The following is a 21,089-nucleotide window of genomic DNA, read 5'->3' as shown; positions in this document are numbered from 1 at the left end:
TAACAAAGATTAATCTAAATTTAATTCATACAGTGAACACTATGCAGTGTTATTTTACACTTAATTATTACATTTCTGTATCTGGATACTACTGTTTATTTTATCTATGCTTGTAAATTGTGTATTTGTTCTTTTTTCTTTCTTTTTTTTACTGACTGTTCACTTGCCTTTAATCATGCCTTTAATCAACTTTCTCAGACTATATTTTTTGCTGTGGTATATGAAGAAGTACTTAAAGTGTATGGAAAGCAAAGTCACAATGATATAAATTTAGTGTCATTTATTTTTTTGTCATTCACATTGATGTTAAAATGACATTTTCTGATTTGTGACATTACTTTTTATGTACTGCTGGTCACTTTCAGAAGTTGTAGTGATTCTTTCTTTTCCAAGAAAGAATGTGAAACAAATTGGTTATATAATTTTCATTTTTAAATATTTTAAAATATAATTTAAATAGATTTTTCACACTTTAAGCAATATCATATCGCAGTTTTTAACAAGGTATCGCATTTTTTTTAATATCGCACAGCCCTAGTATAAATTAAATACATATTAATCCTTCTTTATTGTAACAGACTTTATTATGATTAATCTTCTAATTTGTTTTTGTTTACATTTTAATATTTTTTGTAAGTTTAAATATGTATGAGATCTCCATTACCAAGGCGGGACTCTTATTTTGACGGGTTTTCTAGTCTACGGAGCAGCTATATGGGTAATGAAAGCACGCAGTTCTTCGGATTTAAAGTTTGTCAGTTTATTAAGCACCCCCCGAAAAGGCATGAGATCTGTATATATTTGTTTACTGTTAGTTGTAATAAGTGTTTTGTGTAATTCGCTGTATGCTGATGATAACGCAACTGAGAGAGAGAGTTTAATGTGCACTTCTCGTGCTGCGTTTTGTTTAGCTCTTATGGTGATTATTTTGGAGTGAAAAAGAACGCAATACACTTAATAAAACATCAGTAAAGTTTTCTACACTTTTACAAAAGTTAAAAAAAAAGTTACAAAAGTTATTTAGTCAAGAATAGTGTGCGATCTTTTGTCTTTTTTGATTAGCATTAAAGTACAGACAGCAGCGCTAGGATTATGCAACAGACATTATACAGCTCAGTGCCTTCACGCAGTTAATTAATAAACCATCGGTTTGTTATATTGGCCTTTTTCTTTATATAGCCGATATGCCAAAGGTTGTAAATTGAGGAAAAATCAGCTGATAAATATCGGCGGCCGATACATCGGCGCATCCCTAAATGAAAGTATTGTGTAATTTCTCCGTTAATAATTTTTTTGGTGAACTATCCCTTTAAGAATCAGTGAAATAAAGTCTCAGGTCTTCAAGTAAAGTTTGGATACATTGTTTTTAGATCCAGCATATCAAAAGCTGCTGATCTGAGACCAGTTTTGTGAATTAAAAAGAATGAAACCAAGGTTCTCAGATTGGATTGGGACTGGCCTGAACTGCTTCAGATCAAAACTGAAAATAATCTGAAGATCATGGACGACAGATACAGATACCAGATGGAGCGAATTCGTACGGGAGAGAAAATATGAAAGAAAAAAAAAAGACATTAGAGGAGTGATTATGTGCAGCCTATATCGGCACAACTCAGGGGTGATCTTTGGTTCACGACGAGAGAGAGATGAAAAGATAATATCAGCTACATGCAGGATGAGAGAGATGAACACGCTCATCTGTCTGTATCCTCTAATCTCAGTAAACAGGGCGATGTTGGTGTCACACACAAGGGCATGGAAATAATAGCTCAAGCTTCACAGCGCACATCTGCGATAATCTTTAAGTTAGGAGGAAAATATGCCTTATAATCCAGTGTTGAGGGACGCGCACGTAACGGAGCTCCAGGGGGGGTGAGGGAGGATAAAACGGGACTTTTCAACATCATTCTCTGTTTAAACTCAAGCAAACAGGGGACTGTTTCCATTCAATCATCGTGTTTATGTTTTCTCAAACTGTAAATCAGTCGACACAGACTGTTTCATTGTCCGCTAATAATTTGTAAACACACACAAAATCAGCAGAATTGCTGCTCTGTGTTTGTTTTAAAAGAGCCCGTTTAGAACAATTCTCCATCTGCCCTGGAAACATGCCACTTTTCGCACAAGTTTACGTGGACGCAATCCTCTTAAGAGTAATCACCCACCTCTGGCTTATACTAACACACTCACGCTAATGAGTCCCGGAGCTTCGACAACGTGAAAAATTCACAAACTAGTTCTTACTATAGCTCAACTAGCTAACAAGAACTACAAAGTGACGTGACATGTGGCCAAGTATGTTAACCCATACTCGGAATTAGTGCTCTGCATTTATCCCATCCAAAGTGCACACACACAGCAGTGAACACACACACACCGTGAACACACACCCGGAGTAGTGGGCAGCCATTTTTTGCTGCGGCGCCCGGGGAGCAGTTGGGGGTTCGGCGCCTTGCTCAAGTGCACCTCAGTCATGTTATTGAAGGTGGGAGAGAGCGCTGTACATTCACTCCCCCCACCTACAGTCCCTGCCAGTATGAGACTCGAACCCACAACCTTTGGGTTACGAGTCCGACTCTCTAACCATTAGGCCACGACTTCCCCAACTAGCTATATTTTGGGGACAAAATAATGTAATCCAGATTCAAACCTGCATTTCCCATTCACTACTAAAAAAATAAAGGTTTCAAAAGTTTTAGTAAAACCATTTTTGGTTACCAAAAGAACCTTTCAGCGAACAGTTCTTCTCAAAACATTTTTCTTAAGGTGTAAGGAGCAGTTTAATAATCTTTCCATTAAGATTATAAAGAAATTTTTGTGCAATGGAAAGGTTCTACACTCTTAAAAATGAAGGTTCCAAAAGTGATGCAAGAGAAGAACCATCTTTGGTTCCCCAAAGAACTTTCTTAAAACCACTGTGACGAACATGTGAGTGAAGAACATTTTAATAAATTAAAGAAATTTTTCCCTTATGAAGAGCATTTTGTTCAGTGGAAAGGTTCCATGGATGTTAATACCGATGCAATGGAAGAATCATTTTATCTTCAGAACACAGATTAAGATACTTCTGATTAAATCCGAGAGATTTCTGACCCTCCATAGACATCAGCCACATTCAACGCCCAGAAAGGTAGTAAATGTGCATCGAAGACTGGCTCGGAAGAGAAGAAATAATTGAATAAAGTGGTTATTTATTTTTATTTTCTTTGTGCAAAAATATTCTCGTAGGTTCATAATATTACGGTTGACCCACTGATGTCACATGGACTATTTTAACGATGTCCTTACTACCTTTCTGGGCCTTGAATGTGTCAGTTGCGTTGCTGTCTATGCAGGGTCAGAAAACTTCCGGATTTCATCAAAAATATATTTTCTTTAAAAATATCTGTTCCGAAGATGAATGAAGGTCTTTCGGGTTTGGAACGACATGAGGGTGAGTAATTAATGACAGAATTCAAATTTTTGGGTGAACTATCACTTTAATAATATAAAGAATAATCTAATCTCTTTCCTCCAGTAAAGAACCTTTTCCGCAATGAAAAGGCTCCATGGACCAGGGGCGGATTTAGTGAATTGGGGTGACACAGTAAAATATAGTAATGGGGCCCTATACATTTGCGCACATTTTCCTAGATCAACCTTGAGGTTCCTTTTTTGCTGTGATGCTTGCTGCTGCACAATGGTGCCCAATAGTTGTTCAATGTTTCTACATTTTTCATGTACATGTTATAATGGCTTTCTTTCATGTTGTAGACCACGAAATAGCAACTGATTTACAGTTGAGATACAGGTTTTCACAAAAACAATATCAATTATAAAATGATAAACCTCACAATTGAGCGTTTAAACCAGGGGTGAGTCAGAAGTATAAATGAATATTTTAATTTAAAACGGGGTTATGTGGGTGGATTTTCGCATTGAACAAAAACTACAGACTGGATTATTGAAAATGAACATTCATTCTCTGCCAGTAGGAGGCGATTTTGGAACGTCAGAAATATAGAATGAGAAAAGTGTGAAAAATATATCGCCTATACCGATGAGGAAAGTCCGCTGATGAGTTACCAGCGTAAGCCCGTTTGCAAAGGCTGTCTAATTCTAAACTTTAAAATACATTTATTTTTAGTTATTTTAACTACAAATTTAAATAAAACTGAAACAAATAATGAAAAGGCAATTATACATTTACACACCTAAGGATTATATCAACCAAAAAAGTAACTGCGTATGTGTCCTCTACATGGTTCCTTCTCATAAATGAGTAAGCCGCAATTAAAACAATTATAAACATATAATACACACCGTTTCTCAATATTTAATTACAGCTTCAGATTAGGGCTGGATGATATGGCCTAAATGTATATCACAATATATTTATTAATTTCGGTCGATACGATATAATTCCGATATCGATATGAACATTTATTTTAAAAAAGCCTTGTAAAAACTGCCAAGAACGCCCACAACAGATGTCTGTGCATACAAACTTATGAAAAATGAATTTGACAAGTCTTGACACCTCATATAAAACCATATAATATTTTAGGGAGAAAAAAAACCAGCACAAATTAATTAATGTTCACCTTTTATTTGTATTTAGCCTTCATACAAACAAGAAATGTGAAATCACTGTCAAATAATCGTCTCAGACTCACCTAATTAATATTAATATCTTTAACTTCAAACTATAAGCTAACATACACTACCAGTCAAAAGTTTTTGAACAGTAAGATTTTTAATGTTTTTAAAGAATTCTCTTCTGCTCAACAAGCCTGCATTTATTTGATCCAAAATACAGCAAAAACAGTAACATTTTGAAATATTTTTACTATTTAAAATAACTGTTTTCTATTTTAAAATGCATTTCATTCCTGTGATTTCAAAGATATATTTTTAGCATCATTATTCCAGTCACGTGATCTTTCAGAAATCATTCTAATATTCCGATTTGCTGCTCAAAAATCATTTATTATTATGTTGAAAAAATAAAAAAATGCTTAAACTGTTTTAAATATTCATAATTAGCAAATTGGCATATTACAATGTTTACTGGATCATGTGACACTGAAGGCTGGAGTAATGATGCTGAAAATTCAGCTTTGATCACAGGAATAAATTACATTTTAAAATATATTCAAATAGAAAGCAGTTATTTTAAATAGTAAAAATATTTTAAAATGTTACTGTTTTTGCTGTACTTTGGATCAAATAAACGCAGGCTTGGTGAGCAGAAGAGAATTCTAAAAAAAAACAAAAAAAAAACATAAAAAATCTTCCTGTCCAAAAACTTTGACTGGTAGTGTAGGCTGATTATTCTTATAGATTGAAACAAATGTGCTTTAGCCAGTATAAAGGGTATGAAAGGTGCTCTGAGTTTCTGCAGAAAAAAAAATAAAGAGCTACAACAAAAACATGTTGCTGGAAATGGGTTTATTATTGAAAATGCAAACTGATTCTCTGCCAGCAGGAGGTGCTTTAAGTTGAACTAGCGGTTTCTCCAGTAACGGCTGTAATCAAATCAGCTCCGCTCATAAACGCTTCTTTATCAGATAAAATGAAAACGCCATGGAAGCTTTTCTGAAGACAGTCCTTTCCCTTCAGAGATACATTCATATAAAACACCCGCGCTGTGTTATGATTTTGAAACGTGCAGTGCTCATGTTTATTCAACGAAGTCAAAAGCCACAAATAAATCAATGTATGGGAAACACTGGTAATGTATATCGAAATATCGGAAATGTGTTTAAAAATCATATCACCATTATTGAAAAAAATTATATTGCGATACATATTGATATTGAATTATTGTCCAGCCCTACTTCAGATGCATAATATTTTCATCTCCTTCAAGCAGAATACACAAAAAGCACGTTCAATTCAGATGGCTGTCGTGGTAATAAACACCGTAACCAGCAACCGTTCGCGTGTCAGCGCTTAATGCGCATCTCTTATATGAAAAGCATTTTAGGGGGCCCTTGGCATTTGGGGACCCAAGGCGGTCGCCTACCTCTGCCTAATGGGTAAGTCCGCCCCTGCCATGGACGTTAACGGTTCTTCATGGAACCATATATAATCTTTATTTTTAAGAATGTACAAGCTTCAAGGTCCCCGGGAGCAAATGTGCTAATGCTAGGCCATGGCTCCAAAAACCTGGATAACGTTTGGGATTTGTACAGGTATATGCATATTTTTGGATATGTTGCGAAACTTGACTAGAAACACTCACCATTTTCTGGCTGGTCCTTGATGTCGCCTTCACTGGGCTGGTTCGGACTTTCAGACTGCCCCGCTTCTGTAGAAAGACACACAAAGAAAAAGAAAGTGAGATTTTGTTTCATGACCACAATGAAATCATTCACTTGACAGCCTCTCGAAAACTGTTTCTGCAGTCCTAAGACTCAAGATGCAAAACGTCTAGTCCAGAGTACCAAGGAATCACCATGCTGATCGTGTAGTCTGGCAGCCAACCGCACACTGGCCGCGCAGGTGAAACCCTATGCTGATGTGTGTACACAGGAGGCCACCGTGTTGCCGGTTCAATAGAGCTGACTGCTGCCACAGAATAGGCCGACAGACAACTGCATGCGTCGTAAAAATACTCCGACTTTCTAGGCTTTAAATGACTGCGGATGTAATTTAACAGGTTAAGTAATGTGGTTTATTAAATATATGTATTTATATATATATATATATATATATATATGAACAATATATATATTTTTAATATTTAAATATATATGTGAACAATAAGGTAAATTACTTTTATTTTATTAAGATGTAAATATAAATAATTCCAATTTACAAAATAAAATAAAATAAAAGTGAATTCTGTGATTATATAAATCAACTGACAGGCCTAACCGTAAATTTCAGACTGTATTTATTAGCATTCAGATGAAAAGGGAAGTTATCGGAATAGAAGGTCTGACTGTACTCTAGCCAATGTCCTTTTGGCACGCGGCTCGGTAGGTCAGACCGACAGTGGGGTCTGGGCTGTGAATTCACACTGAGTGTGCTATTTGCAGCCGAGGCACTTATGGAAATAAGTCTAGAGAGAGAGAAAGCCTTCAGACCTGGGTGTACTGCATAAAAAAGGCCCTATAAATTTGATGGGCTCCGATTTCTCCCAAGAAGTGCTCTTTAACGGTGCCATTAGCTGCGATAGCAATGATTCGTGCCGTGACGTTAAGGGAAATTTCGCAAAGATTCACCCGGGTCCCTTTAACTCTTCTATGACAGCCAAAAATGGCAAAGAAACACCCTTTAAGATGATTTAGAAGCTGGGGTGAGTATTGATTTCCCACTGGAGATAAAATAGTCATGCTGGGAGAAATATTACCTATGTCACGCTAGCAAGCACACGAAACAAAATGGCTGGCGAAGTTGGGATCGGAATCTGATTCATGACTTTTTACATTTCAATTTTTGGCAGAATACATGTTAAAAATATCACTTTGAAACACAAATTAAACTAAAAGTCTAAACGGTGCAAAAATTAGTGTACAAAAATGCTCATGGAAAACAAACTTTTAATAAAAGAAGAAAAAGATTCATGACCTTTTCACAAAATTTTTTTTTTTTGGCAGAATATGTTGAAACATCACTTTGGAACACAATTTTAACTAAATGGCGAAATCTCAGAAACATCTTCAGCTAATCACAGAAAAGGAAAAAGATACAATACTTTTTTTCACTTTAGTTTTTGGAAAAATAAACCTTAAAACTTCACTTTGGAACACAAATGTAACTACTAGGCTAAATTGTGCAATAACTAGCATACAATAATTCTTCAGATTGGGTAATGAATATATCATGAAAAAAATTTTTTGATAAAAGAAGAAAAAGATTCATGACCTTTTCACCTATTTTTTGGGCAGAATATACGATAAAACATCACTTTGGAACACAATTGTAACAACGGCTAAACTGCACAAAAATGCGGTTAACGATAAATACGAAAATAAACTTTTGATAAAAGAAGAAAAAGATTTATGACTTCTTCCACTTCATTTTTGACAGAATACTTTTTGGAACACAAATGCAACCCATAGGCTAAATTGTGCAATAATTAGCGTACAAAAATTATTCAAATTTCAGTTAACGATAAATGACGGAAAGTAACTTTTGATAAAAAAAGAAAAGCAAATCCCAGACCCCCACCACCACCCAAAAAAAAAAAGTTTGTCCAGCCCCTTCATCTGCTCCTAGACAAAGTAAACAATTTAGGGCCTTGTTTGCATTCAGCTCAGCGTTGCCGTCTGCATCAACAGTTTAAAACAAAGGCAATCTGAGGAGTGGGCCGAAACAACGAAAAAAAAAAACAAAAACATGCGGCAACACCCCCCGCCCCAGCAACAGCCCAGAGATATGTGAAAGCGCAACCAAAGGGGCCGGGTGGGTGCGTGTGTGCGGGGACTTTCACACACTCTCCCAGTTGCCCTCCGCAGACCAAGTGCTCTCTCACACAGTGCCCATTGCTAATTAAATATGCAAATGAGGCGTGAGACCCAGACTCTGTGTGTCACATCTGCATTTACCCCCTGTCGAGGGCCCTTGGAGAGCGAGGGGGGAAAGAAAAAACCCCCTCCCGCCCGAAATAAACAACAAAAAAGACACTAAACAACAAACAACTAAATACCGTGCACAAACAGGCCCATTCACCAGGCCTAAATCCTCTATACAAGAGCATAACAAGCCACTCTATGGGCCGCCGATTGAAAGACAGAGGAGGGATGGTTCCTGCGTATCTCTAATTTTGTTCTCACACCATCAAAAAGATGGGAACGGCGCTCGGGTTTGGGAGAAGAAAAGCAACCTGGAGTGACTCAGTCGACGTGTTATTCCGCCTCGATTCGACAACGGAATTCATTATGGAACAATCGAAAAGGGACACCGAGGTAAAATGACGTCGTTTAACGTCTGATAATAAGCCTGGGATAATTGAGAGGGGCTCAGGTTGCTTGAACGTGGCCGAATTAGTCGGCGAGGTGATTCCCTAATTAGATCATTAGGACCAGCTTGCGGCGGCAGGCAGGTTGGGCAGAAGCGTTATGCCCCCTGGCTTGCCTCCGACTCCGACTGCCTCCTTCCTCTCCCAGGCCAGGCCGAGGGCTTTAGGGGGGCGTGTGCATACACTCACACACACACACTGCCTGGTCTGTTTCATTATGCATGCGCTAAACCATCTGTACTTCTCGCAGGTCCGCTCGTCCCAACCCGCCGCTTTCTCACCAAGTGCTTTGCTGTAATCCAATTGTGTGTTAAAACCCCGCTTTCAAAAGGCCCTTTACACAGTGGGCTCAGGAACACGAAGGCCCATAAAAGGAGGCAGAAACTTAATTTAGAAATACAAACGGGCCTTTCTGGAGGATAAATGGAAGGTGAAGCTCCAGGGATTGGAGCATTGTTTCCACAAGTATCATCCCAAGATTTTTTTTGCCACAGACATTATGAGATGGTGGGTGCCGGGTTCCTGCGTGGTCGCACTCAAGACTATCCGGACTATCCGAGGAACTCGGAAGGAACGTGTTTTAGAATGATTGCCACAGCAACACAAATATGCGTTTTTGTTTTGTTTGGGGGGAGCAACATATTTGGGCCATGATGCACATTACATAAAAATGAAATAATTTCTGGGAACTGCAATGAGTCACAGATGGGGAACATGTCGGTGAAACCTGAAATTGTGAGCGACGTGAGAAAAAAAGTAGGAAAGGCAAGAGAAAACGAGTAAATCAAGTGGAATATGCAATATTAAACAATCTCTAATAATTTAACGCTTTTAAAAAATGCACAAATGTTAATATAAAACCATTTTTCAACAAATTTTAACAAATCATTAATGTTTTGTCATGTCGTAGTCCTTCGTTTTAGTCCATTATGCTTTAAAAGGCATTTGATTTCAGGCCAAAAGACAACTAAATTATGATCAAATGAATGATGCTCAGTTGAAAATGAAAGTAATTGTCAAAATCTTTCATGAATGAATAAATTGTTAGTATTTGGTAGTAGGTGCAATTTAGGTTAATATATATATATATATATATATATATATATATATTTCAAATATGATCAACAAAGCTGCTTTATTTGACAAAAATTCTATAAAAACAGTAACATTGCGGAATTTTATTACAATTTAAAATAACCGTTTTGCATTTGAATATATTTTAAATGAAATGTATTCCTGCTATGCAAAACTGAATTTTCAGCATCATTACTCCAGTCTTCACATGATCCTTCAGAAATCATTCTGATATGCTGATTTGTTGCTCAAGAAATATTTATCATCATCAAGTTGAAAACAGTTGTGCTGCTTAATATATGTATCTGCAACCTTTTTTCAGAATTCTTTAATGAGTATGAAGCTGAAAAGATTTTTTTTGTAACTTTATAAATGATATTTGATTAATTTAATGCATCCTTGATTAATAAAATAATTTATTTCTTAAAAAAAAAAAAAAACTTACTGACCCCAAACTTTTGAATGCTAGTATATATGTACACACACTTTATCACCATTTCATACCAAGACAGGTTGTCATTCTTCTGCATTTGTTTCCGTCAGGCCACTGCCCATGTTCAGTGTTTGAGTAACCTTGACCTCTCCCCCTGCGCTTTTACGTCACACCGTATTTAATAAGAGGCCGTGTTTAGACAGGACCCTTCTGCTTCTCCTCTATAGATCAGCCCGTTGCCGAGGCTTGCACAGTTTTTCTTCTCTCGTGGAGCGTCGCTTGTTTACACTGCTGTTTTCGGAGGACCGGGAAGCAAGACGGGAGAGGATAGTGTTACAGGCCGTGTTTACAGATCCTGTCTGGATTTTGAATAGTAATACTGGTGTGTTTTCTTGAGTTCTTCTGTAACTTTTGAGAAATACAGAATGCACTTTTAAGGACAGAGACCAAGGTAGGGAGCCCTAGCGGCTTTGATGTGCTTCAGTCAAGCTCGTACACCAGACTAGGGTGTGTAAAAATGAGCAGAATCCACTCTGCGGTCTCCCAGCAATGACATTATGGGATCATTGTGGTACAGTAAACCAACTATTGCAATCTGGCAAAAAGCAATAAAACTACCCGAGTCTCAATTATTCTTTAGTGAGTGTGATTTGAGCTATTCCCTCCTGCAAATATAAAGCTAAACCAGACTATAAGAGAGAGCTATCAATAAGCGCTAGCGCGGTAAAGGAATGCCATGTTTCCTTACTTGAACTTGTAAATCAGCTCTTGTGCTAGTGGTGTAAGACAAGCTGTCTGGATTGCCAAGCTACCGTTACCAAGACACAAAAGCGGGACATTCCTGACTTATTTGAATCCTTGTTCCCCCTGGACTGGCGGGGGCACTGGGAACAAGATATCATTATTAGCTAATGCAAGATGGATGGTGGAGTAATGAAAAGTTAGCATAGAAAAGTCAATAGCTCGGTTTTATAACCTAGCTACCTGTCCTGCTGTCTACATAGGTAACATAACCTTGTACAGTGAGTGACCGATTTGTAAAGTTCATGGCTACTCAAAAGTGCAACTGCCGTTAGCATGTTGCTAAGCAAACAATGTGATACTTTGACAAGCATAAAATAAAGAGAATGCACAGATACTGAATAAAATGGTCCTAAATTTTGTGATAAATGACTACAAACAACTGTGTAAAATACAAACTTAAGATGAATTAGGCCAGCTTATTTTCACTGCAGTTATTTTGGCTACATTTTAGCATGTTGCTATGCTAACGATGCAGAACTGTACCAAACATAAAATTACAGAGACAGAAGAAAATTGTCCTACATTTAGTAAAGAAGATAATTTTAATTATAAAATAGATTTAATTTTATCTGTCATAAACTTTATACTTGTGAAAAACAGTAGAAAACAAATTTGAATTGCGCACAATACAGTTATTTTAGCCAAACTTTAACATGTTGCTAAGCTAACAATGCAGTACTCTAACAAGCATAAAAACACACAGCACGCACAAGTAAAATGGTCCTAAATTTAGTAATAAAAGACTGTTGTGAATTTTGTAATTAGAAATGATTTTGTTAATTTCTATCATGTTACCTAAATTTTAGCATGTTTCTAAGCTAACAAATGAAGAATGATTGATTGCTATTTTATATAATCCACATATAATAAACAGTGTTGAGTGTAAAGCATTACAAGTAACGGGAGTTATGTAATCAGATTACTTTTTTCAAGTAACTAGTGAAGTAAAGCATTTCTTTTAAATTTACAAGAAACTATCTTTACTTACTTTTTCAAATAAGTAATGCAAGTTACTTTGTTTTCCCATTTATTCACTGAAAGCTCTCCTGTGCCCATGTTGAGTGCAGAGGCACTTCCTTCAGGCTGAGGCTTAATCATTTCCCCTTTGGTGTGAAAGGGCCTTTACAGTTGCCAAAAATATAATTTTTTTGTTATTAAAATTATTAAGCAAGCCCAGATCAGGTGATAAAAAGTAACGCAAAAGTAAAGTAACGCATTACTTTCCATAAAAAGTAACTAACTTATTTAAAAGTAACTAATTAGTTAATTTTTCATGGAGTAACATTGATTAATAAATATTGTAATGCATTATTTGAAAAGTAATTGTCACCAACACTGCGAAAAACTTATACGCAACTTTTTTCTCTGCATTCATTTTAGCCAAACTTTGTGTAGTATCGAGTGGGTAAATTTTCCTCTTCATATTTCATGTACACCTGTTCTCTATGCCAGGGGTTTTCAACCTGTGGGGCACCAGCACCTGTCAATGGGGCGCGAGCATCAGTTAATTCAGAGACGTTCCCTTGAGAATTTATGAATATGAGTTAACAAATCTTTAGCCATCCACTAGGGGGCAATCTGACTCCCACTGCTAGTCGACAGTTAGAGCAGAGTTGGCGCGAGTATCAATCACGCTCAGTGTTGCCAAGTCCGCGGTTTTCCCGTTTGCCGCGTTTTGTAGTTTTGGGCTAGTTTTGAGTAGCAATTAGGCGGGTTTTGTTGTGAATACCTGGCAACCCTGGTCACGTTTATTGACAGTGTAAGATGATTTACGATTAGCCGTGTCGGAAATCCAACCACAGACTGGCATGTTGTTATCTCAGAAACAGGCTCAGCCATCACATTGAATCAGGTAAACTGGTTATATATTTATGTTTCAGTATAATTACGCACGCTATACCAGGGGCGGTTCTAAACCCTTTTTAGGTGGGTTTCAGCCCCCCTATCTGTCACCTTAGCCCCCCAAAACTATCTTAACGATCAGGCCAGTGCTGCTTTCTCGAGAAAGTTTTTCATTCTCACGTGTTTTAAGTCTTGTCAGTTTAAACATTAAAGTAATTTTAAGCCATTTAAGCCCAATACATCTCAGTACGGTACGCACGCGCTGTGAAATTAGACCAACTTGGGGGGGGGCTCATGTCCTAAAAGGTTGAAAACTCCTGCTCTATGCTGCAATGCCCTTCGGACTGAACATATATGTTTCCTACACTATGCAGGGCACTAGAACATAACCTTAGTCTCTCCATCCTTCTCTCTCTGGCTGGTCGAAATGTTCCAGAGGGAGAAAAGGAAAAAGTGTACCATCCTCAATGCTAGCAGCTCCTCTTTGGGAAAAGATGTATTCCCCTGGCCTGTAGGCAAACCCTTTCTTTCTTCCTGAGCGCTGTGCTTCTCGACTCCCCTGATATGAACTACAGTTTCTAGGAAAAGGCAGGAAAGGCAAGCAGAGGAGGAGGAGGAGAAAAAGTTCTTGGCCTTTTCCCAGGAAGGGAGAGCGAGAGAGAATCAGAATCCCAGAATTCCCCTGGGATATGGTGAAATATACAGCCCTGGGGCCACTTTCAATTTACTCTCTGCAGTTCTCTTTCCCTCTCTAAATAGCCCGACTGTGAGAGAGAAGTCGAAGCTGTCAGGGATCTAATGTGTACCGCGACCTCCTGTAGCCCTGATGTGGAGAAATAGAAAGATTGCGAGTGGGTCAAGTGTCTGTGTGAGCACGGATTCCTCAAAGGGAGTATGAGGAGAGGGGAATATCTGCAACACCAAACAAGAAAAGAACAAAAACCAAACCGAAAAACATTCGACTTCGACAGTGAGATTGAATTTAAAATACCAAAATGAAGTGATTAGGCAAAAATGAGACCTTTGGAAACAGCCGGGCCAAAAGTAGCATACGCTGCTCCAAACAAAAAGCCATATTGTTGCGATGCCTACTTCCGCAAGCTCCAGACACATCCTGTCTTTGTCTTCAGAGCGCCTCTTGCTTGCCCTAGTTGAACGCACATGATGGCACAGGTAGAGGAATTTGTCCTTGTTCTGACAGCTAGGATCTTTCGACAAATATAGTTTGAAAAAAAAGAACCAGGCTCTCCATGTGGCCCCTGGGGTCCAGGAGAACAATACAATAGGCAGTATTGGCATTGACTCTGAGCCTATGTGTGCTGTAAGGAGAGAAGAATGCTTGCATTTGACCTCTGTCAGGCCTGATTTCCTGCCGAAGTGGAGTTGTGTCTGAGGACGCGGTACTGAATCGGAAAAAAAGTGTTGTCAGTTTGATTGTCATTTGCTAGAGATATAATCTCAGTGAGTACCGTGAGACCCTCCATTTGTGGCACGGGAGTCTTATGTGTGTATGAACGTGTGCGCCGTAATTCATCGTTCTCCAAGAGCCCAGCTGACAGGCTCCAGCTGCAGATGCGCAACGTACATGGTGGGTGTTCATTGCTGTCAGGATCGCCGACACACCTGTCTCCACAACAACCACCGCCTGTAGCCAGGTAGTCCGTCTCCAACTGACACGGAGGTGTCAATGCTTGCTACAGTCATCATGCTGACAGTGAGGTGAAAGATTTTTTGACAGGCAATACTCCTTATAAAAGGACTTACACACAATCCAAAGTCACAAAACACACAAACACAACTCTAATATAGAAATTAATGATACCATGAAATGGGGGAACCTTTTTGTACTTCAACAGGAAGTTGAGGCGGGTCAAATTAAAATGTTTTTCCACACAAACCCACACTCGACAGCTTGAACTAAGAAGAAATGCAAAGACAAACAAAGCTTTGCTACTTGCTATTGCTAATTAAAGGGATAGTTCACCCAAAATTTAAAATTGGTAATTTATTATTTAACCTCATGTAGTTTTAAACCCGTAAGACCTTCGTTCATCTTCGAAGCACAAATTAATATTTTTGATGAAATCCGAGAGCTTTCTGACCCTGCACAGACAGCAACGCAAGTGACACTTTCAAGACTCAGAAAGGTAGTAAGGACACAGTTAAAATAATCCATGTGACATCAGTGGTTCAAACTTAATTTTATGAAGCTATGACAATACTTTTTGTGCACAAAGAAAACAAAATTAACGACTTTATTCAACAATTTCTTGTCAGTCTTTGACGTGCATTCACAAGAGCTGTTTGCAAGTAAAAAATTGTTGAATAAAGTAGTTATTTTAGTTTCCTTTGTACATTAAACTTGTTATTTTTGTTTATTTCAGTTGCATTGCTGTCTATGCAAGCTCTCAGATTTCATAAAAAATATTTTAATCTGAAGGTAAACGAAGGTCTTACAGGTTTGGAACGACATGAGGGTGAGTAATTAATGACAGAATTTTCGGGTGAACGGTTCCTTTAACCGTTTCCTTTAGGCAGGTTGTATTCATAATTTAGAGGGAGAGGGCGTTTTTATTTTAGGGAGAATGTGATTTTTTTTTTGCATAGTGCAAGATGAGTCATCAATACTTTCTATCTTCAATCTTCAGTCAATACTCCAATTTCCCAGAAAAAAATACTAATTGCTAAATCTTTAATTGATTCAGGACTAGCATAGAGATAGCATGAAATCTACAAGACATGGACTAGAAGCAACAAAATGGGTTGTTTCAGTACAGATTTTCCTATTTATTGGGCCACAAACTGTCAACTTCAGCCATAAACATGACTAAGTAAATCCACAGAGCATCAATATGTGGCAGGCGACATTTGCACCATTCATGGCACAGGAGGGTGTGCTTGGCTGGCCACTGATACCAGCTATAACACTATGGGCAGAGAAACCTCGTCTCAAACCCCCTCTTCCCTTCTCTCTCAGAATGAGTGAAAATAGAAAGTCTCCATGATCTTGGCAGTAGGACGTTTGGAGAAAAAAGATGGGGTGATTCAATTTGGCAGCCAACTTTTGCACTCCCTCTCCTTTCAGTGTCTTCCTCTCTCTCTCTCTATCGGCTCGCTCTCTTCCTTAGAGAGTGGCTGGCCGTAGCCCGTGTTTGGAACAAACTGGAAGACACATGCCAAGGCTGAAGTGTAACACCACCAGGGATGCACTACCCAGCCCGCAACTTCCCCTGCAACGCACTTCTCTCCAGCCGCTTCTCACAGAGGAAACCCCCCAGGAGCCTGGCCGCTAGAAAAAGTGGCCACCCTCAAATCCACACATTAACATGAAAAAAAGACATCAAAACATTTGAGGAAAAAAAATTAAGAATTTAAGAATTAAATTAATAATAAAAAAATAAATAATAAAAACAACTATATTTAATGTAAATAAAAAGTATAAAGTATTAATATATAAATATTATATATATATAATGTATTATATACATTTAATATATTATTTATCAAGGTACATTTTAATAATCATATTAAATTAATTTCTCTATGATCATATTTAATTATCATATATTAAATATAAAAATATTACACATGATACTCTCTCTCACTCTATTATACGTGAATGTGGCCTTGATAAATATTACATAAATATATGAAAAAATAAAAATATGACAAAAATACAAAACATAAATAAATGGATTTAGAATGAATGCTTTCATAAATAAACCACAATATTTAATGTAAACAAAAAGTATAAAGTCTAAAAATATTAATATATATTTAATATATTATTTATCAAGGTACATTTTAAAAACGATAATAATAATAATATTAAATTATATTTCTATATAATTATATTTTATTATCATATATTAAATATAAAAATACTACATATGATTCTCTCTCTCACTCAATTTTATGTGAATTTGGCCTTGATAAATATTACAGAAATATAAAACAATAATGACAAAAAAAAACATTAATAAATAAATAAATATTATAAAATTATATTGCATCATATAAATATTATTGCAATTAACCATATAATTTGTTTCGTTATATTCATCATATTATATTTTTGCCGGTCTATAGTGAGGTTACAGGACTGAAACAGCCAGCCTACATTAAAATAAAGACAAATTACATAATTTTTCAAGAAATGCAATCCTTATTGATTTTTCATTTTATATTGATTTGATTTAATTCACCCGATGAATGAAAATGATAAAAACTAATTTCAAAATGTAGCCGGTCGATACTTCTTCGTTCTTGTGCACTTTCTAAATTTCACGTAAATCACCCATGTCCATATTTCACATACAGTAAGTGTGGCATAAACAATCTCCCCACAGCCCACAAACAAGGCACTACGTTCAAAGCCCTGACACGAGCTCTATATTGTCTAGACGAGTCATTTTTATTTATGCTGTGCAATTGTGCTGTGAATTAGAATTCAAAAGCGATCGTTTCGAGAGGCTGGGGAAGGAAAAGCCTTTGGACAAATGCTCAGTTGTAAACGGCGACTCAGTCCAAGTCCCTGGCGTACACCCGAGGCATTCATAGAGATGCCAGCCAAAGCTCTAGGTTGTCATTTCAACCCTTCCAGGCCCTTAAACTAACAGTGAAATGGATAGAAGAACAGGGAGGGCGTGAAAAACAGATACGCGCTGCTGTCTACAAACAAAACCGTCGTGTGCTGTCTCAATCGTGGCTGAAGGACAAGAAAGCTCTACAGCATCCAACTCGCGTCAAGACAAGACAGGCCAACGAGAACTGACAATTTCACGTAGGATTTTGAATTTCATTTTCACCCTACGTGTGGAAATATAATGCCATCACGCTCTGCTCCCACACCGTCGCTCCTCCCCTCCGCCTCCATTTTGTGCCGATCAGTTTGCCACCATTTTAAGACGGTCGCTTCTCGACAGGAACACAAAACTAAACAATTGGGCCTGTCAGGTGAGAAACTCATCATCTGTTTGCCACAATTGTACTTCAGACTATTCAAACACAATCGTTCTAATAATTAAAAATGCAATCGTGTACGTAAACAAAAGAGCGGGAAAACGTGCCAAAAGCAACTCGTTGGCACTCTTCATCATGCTTTTTTTTTTTTATTCCTCCGCCACACAAGCTTATCCCAACCATAGCTGCTAAATCGTCCTGCCAGGCACAGCAATACTGAGAGGATCACGTTAGCTGCTCCTATTGTTGGATGACACAGAAAACGCCGTTGCCAAGACGATTACTGCCAAGTTCAACAACATCCTGATTTGAAAAAAAGGAGGGAAAAAAGACAAAAGTCCGATCCCACACACGCAGGCGCGTATAACCATTACTTTTGGGAGATTCATTAATAACGCAGAGTTGCAGATGTTACCATTTATCTCTAATACACCCTCACTCCTCTTAATACTTCACACCCTGGCAGCCATCTTAAAAGCTCTGGCAACCATTTTAAAAGTGCCCTTTATTTGAGCGCATGCCATCCCCCCGTGCCAACCTTTGCCGAACAATAGGCTACTCGGGACTTAGCAACCGCGGTGGCCAAATCCATAATTCACTATTTTTTATGGCAAACAAAATGGGAAAAACTGATATAAATAAGATAGAAACTGAGTGACGATGCCTAGTGTTGTGTTCTGCAGTTCTACCATCAATAAAACATACAATCTATGCAAAATTTTGTCTAAAAATTTGAAAAATAATTCTTTTTTTTTTTATTGCATGTAAAATGTACATTTTGTCATTGTTAAAACAATTCTTACATTACATTAAAAAATAATACAAATATTAAGATGTGCTGTAAGATTTGTATTTTTATAGAAATTAATACTTGTATTCGAGGATGCATTCAATTGATCAAAAGTGACACTAATGACATTTATAATGTTACGAAAGATTTATTACAATATAAAAGACCTATTTCAAATAAATGCTGATCTTTTTAACTGGTTTTTACATGGTTTAAAAAAAAAATATTATTTTAACATTGATAATGATAATGTTTCTTGAACAGCAAATCAGAATATCAGAATGATTTCTGAAGGATGGAGTAATGATGCTGAAAATTCAGCTGTGCATCACAGGAATAAATTACATTTTTAAATAAATTCAAATAGAAAACAGTTATTTTAAATTATAATACAATTTACTGTATTTCTGAACAAATAAATGCAGCCTTGGTGAGCATAAGCAAAAAAAAAAGAAGATGATGATTTCGGTGACGTCAAATGTTGAAATTACATTTAAGATTTGTACTTTTTCATAAGTAAATCACCCCAGTTTAATAATAAATAAAACAGTAAAATAAACGTCTTTACAATGTTAGAATTTCTCGTTAACCCCCCCAAAAATAAGCGTAAACTACTGAATGGTGCAAACATGCATCTTTTGAAGACTTCTGCAGACAGCAAGATGAAAAGTGGTTTGCATAAAGGAGGAATTTTTCCACAGTTCACATTACAAGACACCGCTGGACAGTAAATGTTTGCTTGACTGCCATAATACAGAATTCACAACACCAGCTATATAACGTTTCATATTACAGGCTGTTTTACAGCAATGCGAGCGGCTGATGTACTGCAGCGGTGTGTGCAAGTGTGGACCTCTGCCCAGACCTGGAGGCCCGAGTCTCATTTATAATGCCTGTTGTTCTGTTAAGATGCTCAAGGAATCACTCACCCACGGCAATTCCAGCAGCGACGGCGGATCAATTAACGAAAGCATGATTAACATTACAGCAGAGCGCCGTGGAATAATGGACGTCTCAGGAAAGTGGATTAGGACGAGAGGAACCTTGATGTGCGGCCCAGTGAAGGACGCCATCAGCAGCGGCATGACATAAGCCAGACCCAAATAGTTTGGGAATGCAATTGATGAATTGCCATATTGATTCAGTTCTGCCTCACTTACCATAATTATAGCGCTGTAATGGATAGCATTACCGCTGCTGCTTTTTGTTTTATCCTTTCTTTTCCTTTTTCATCAACTCTCCACTTCTGAGCTTCTTTGGAAACTGTACGAACATGCATACGGTTATATGCTCCGATCGGAAAACCAGAGATGCAAATGACATACTTCTGAAGCCCTGAACTTGTCAAAATCGACTCTTAACTGGAAGCCCTGTATAATTACGCTGATTTTGGGTTCATCGGAACCTGATTGCATGAGTTTCTTAGGGAGAATTTACATAAAATGTATTGCGTTCAAAAACAGCTACACTAAGCGCAAGAAGTGAACATGGTGTATCTAAGCACGCTTATAAAAGTTGGACTACTTTTAAATTAAAAACACACTATTTGATGTGTTGCAAAAATGTTGGATGAAACGGATAGAAAATAAACACATAAAATGTGACGCAATGTCCAAAAACATCTATCTTACTGTGAAAAAATACTAATATATTATATATATATATATATAGTATAACAAATATAATTAATAAAAATTTTAATATAATAAATATAAAACAAACTTTTTTTAAAAAATGCATTAAAATAAATATGCAAATAAAAAGAAAAATATAATAAATATAATGCATAATATATAATAATAAAACAAAAAACTTGCAAAAAAAAGATAATTCTAAAATATTTTATTATATGTATTTTATTATATTTTATATAATACATATTTTTTATAATATTAATGTTATATTATTATTATATATAAATATGAGTGGGAAAAATGATATTAATAAAATTAATGATTAAAATGTATAATTATAAATAAATACATTTAAGAGTATGTATTATAAATATAATACATAAGATATAATAATAAAATTAAAAATTAAAACTGCATGCAAATTCCAAAAAATGATCATTCTCAAATATTTAATTATATTTATTTTATTAATATATTTTATATAATACATTTTTTTAAATATATTTTATATAGTATTAATGTTATTATATTATTTATATTATTAGAAATTATATAAATATGAGTGGAAAAAATGATATTAATAAAATTAATGATTAAAAT

The 21,089-nt window shown here is 36.6% G+C and overlaps 1 protein-coding gene across 8 annotated transcripts in view; it reads right to left on the bottom strand.

Annotated features, from left to right (window-relative positions):
• nfia (nuclear factor I/A) overlaps positions 1 to 21,089 on the bottom strand; it is a 199,528-nt gene that overhangs the window by 70,978 nt on the left and 107,461 nt on the right. For all 8 annotated transcript variants that reach the window (XM_016282236.1, XM_016282238.1, XM_016282242.1 and 5 more), the window contains exon 3: positions 6,227 to 6,292. In XM_016282236.1, the coding sequence (XP_016137722.1) occupies positions 6,227 to 6,292 (66 nt within the window). The remainder of the gene's footprint in view (positions 1 to 6,226; positions 6,293 to 21,089) is intronic.

The sequence above is a fragment of the Sinocyclocheilus grahami genome, unplaced genomic scaffold, assembly GCF_001515645.1.
Source record: "Sinocyclocheilus grahami isolate Dianchi unplaced genomic scaffold, SAMN03320097.WGS_v1.1 scaffold157.1, whole genome shotgun sequence".
NCBI classification, from domain to species: Eukaryota; Metazoa; Chordata; class Actinopteri; order Cypriniformes; family Cyprinidae; genus Sinocyclocheilus; species Sinocyclocheilus grahami.
Note: the sequence above shows the minus strand (reverse complement) of the source record. Positions and strands in the feature narration are given on the sequence as shown.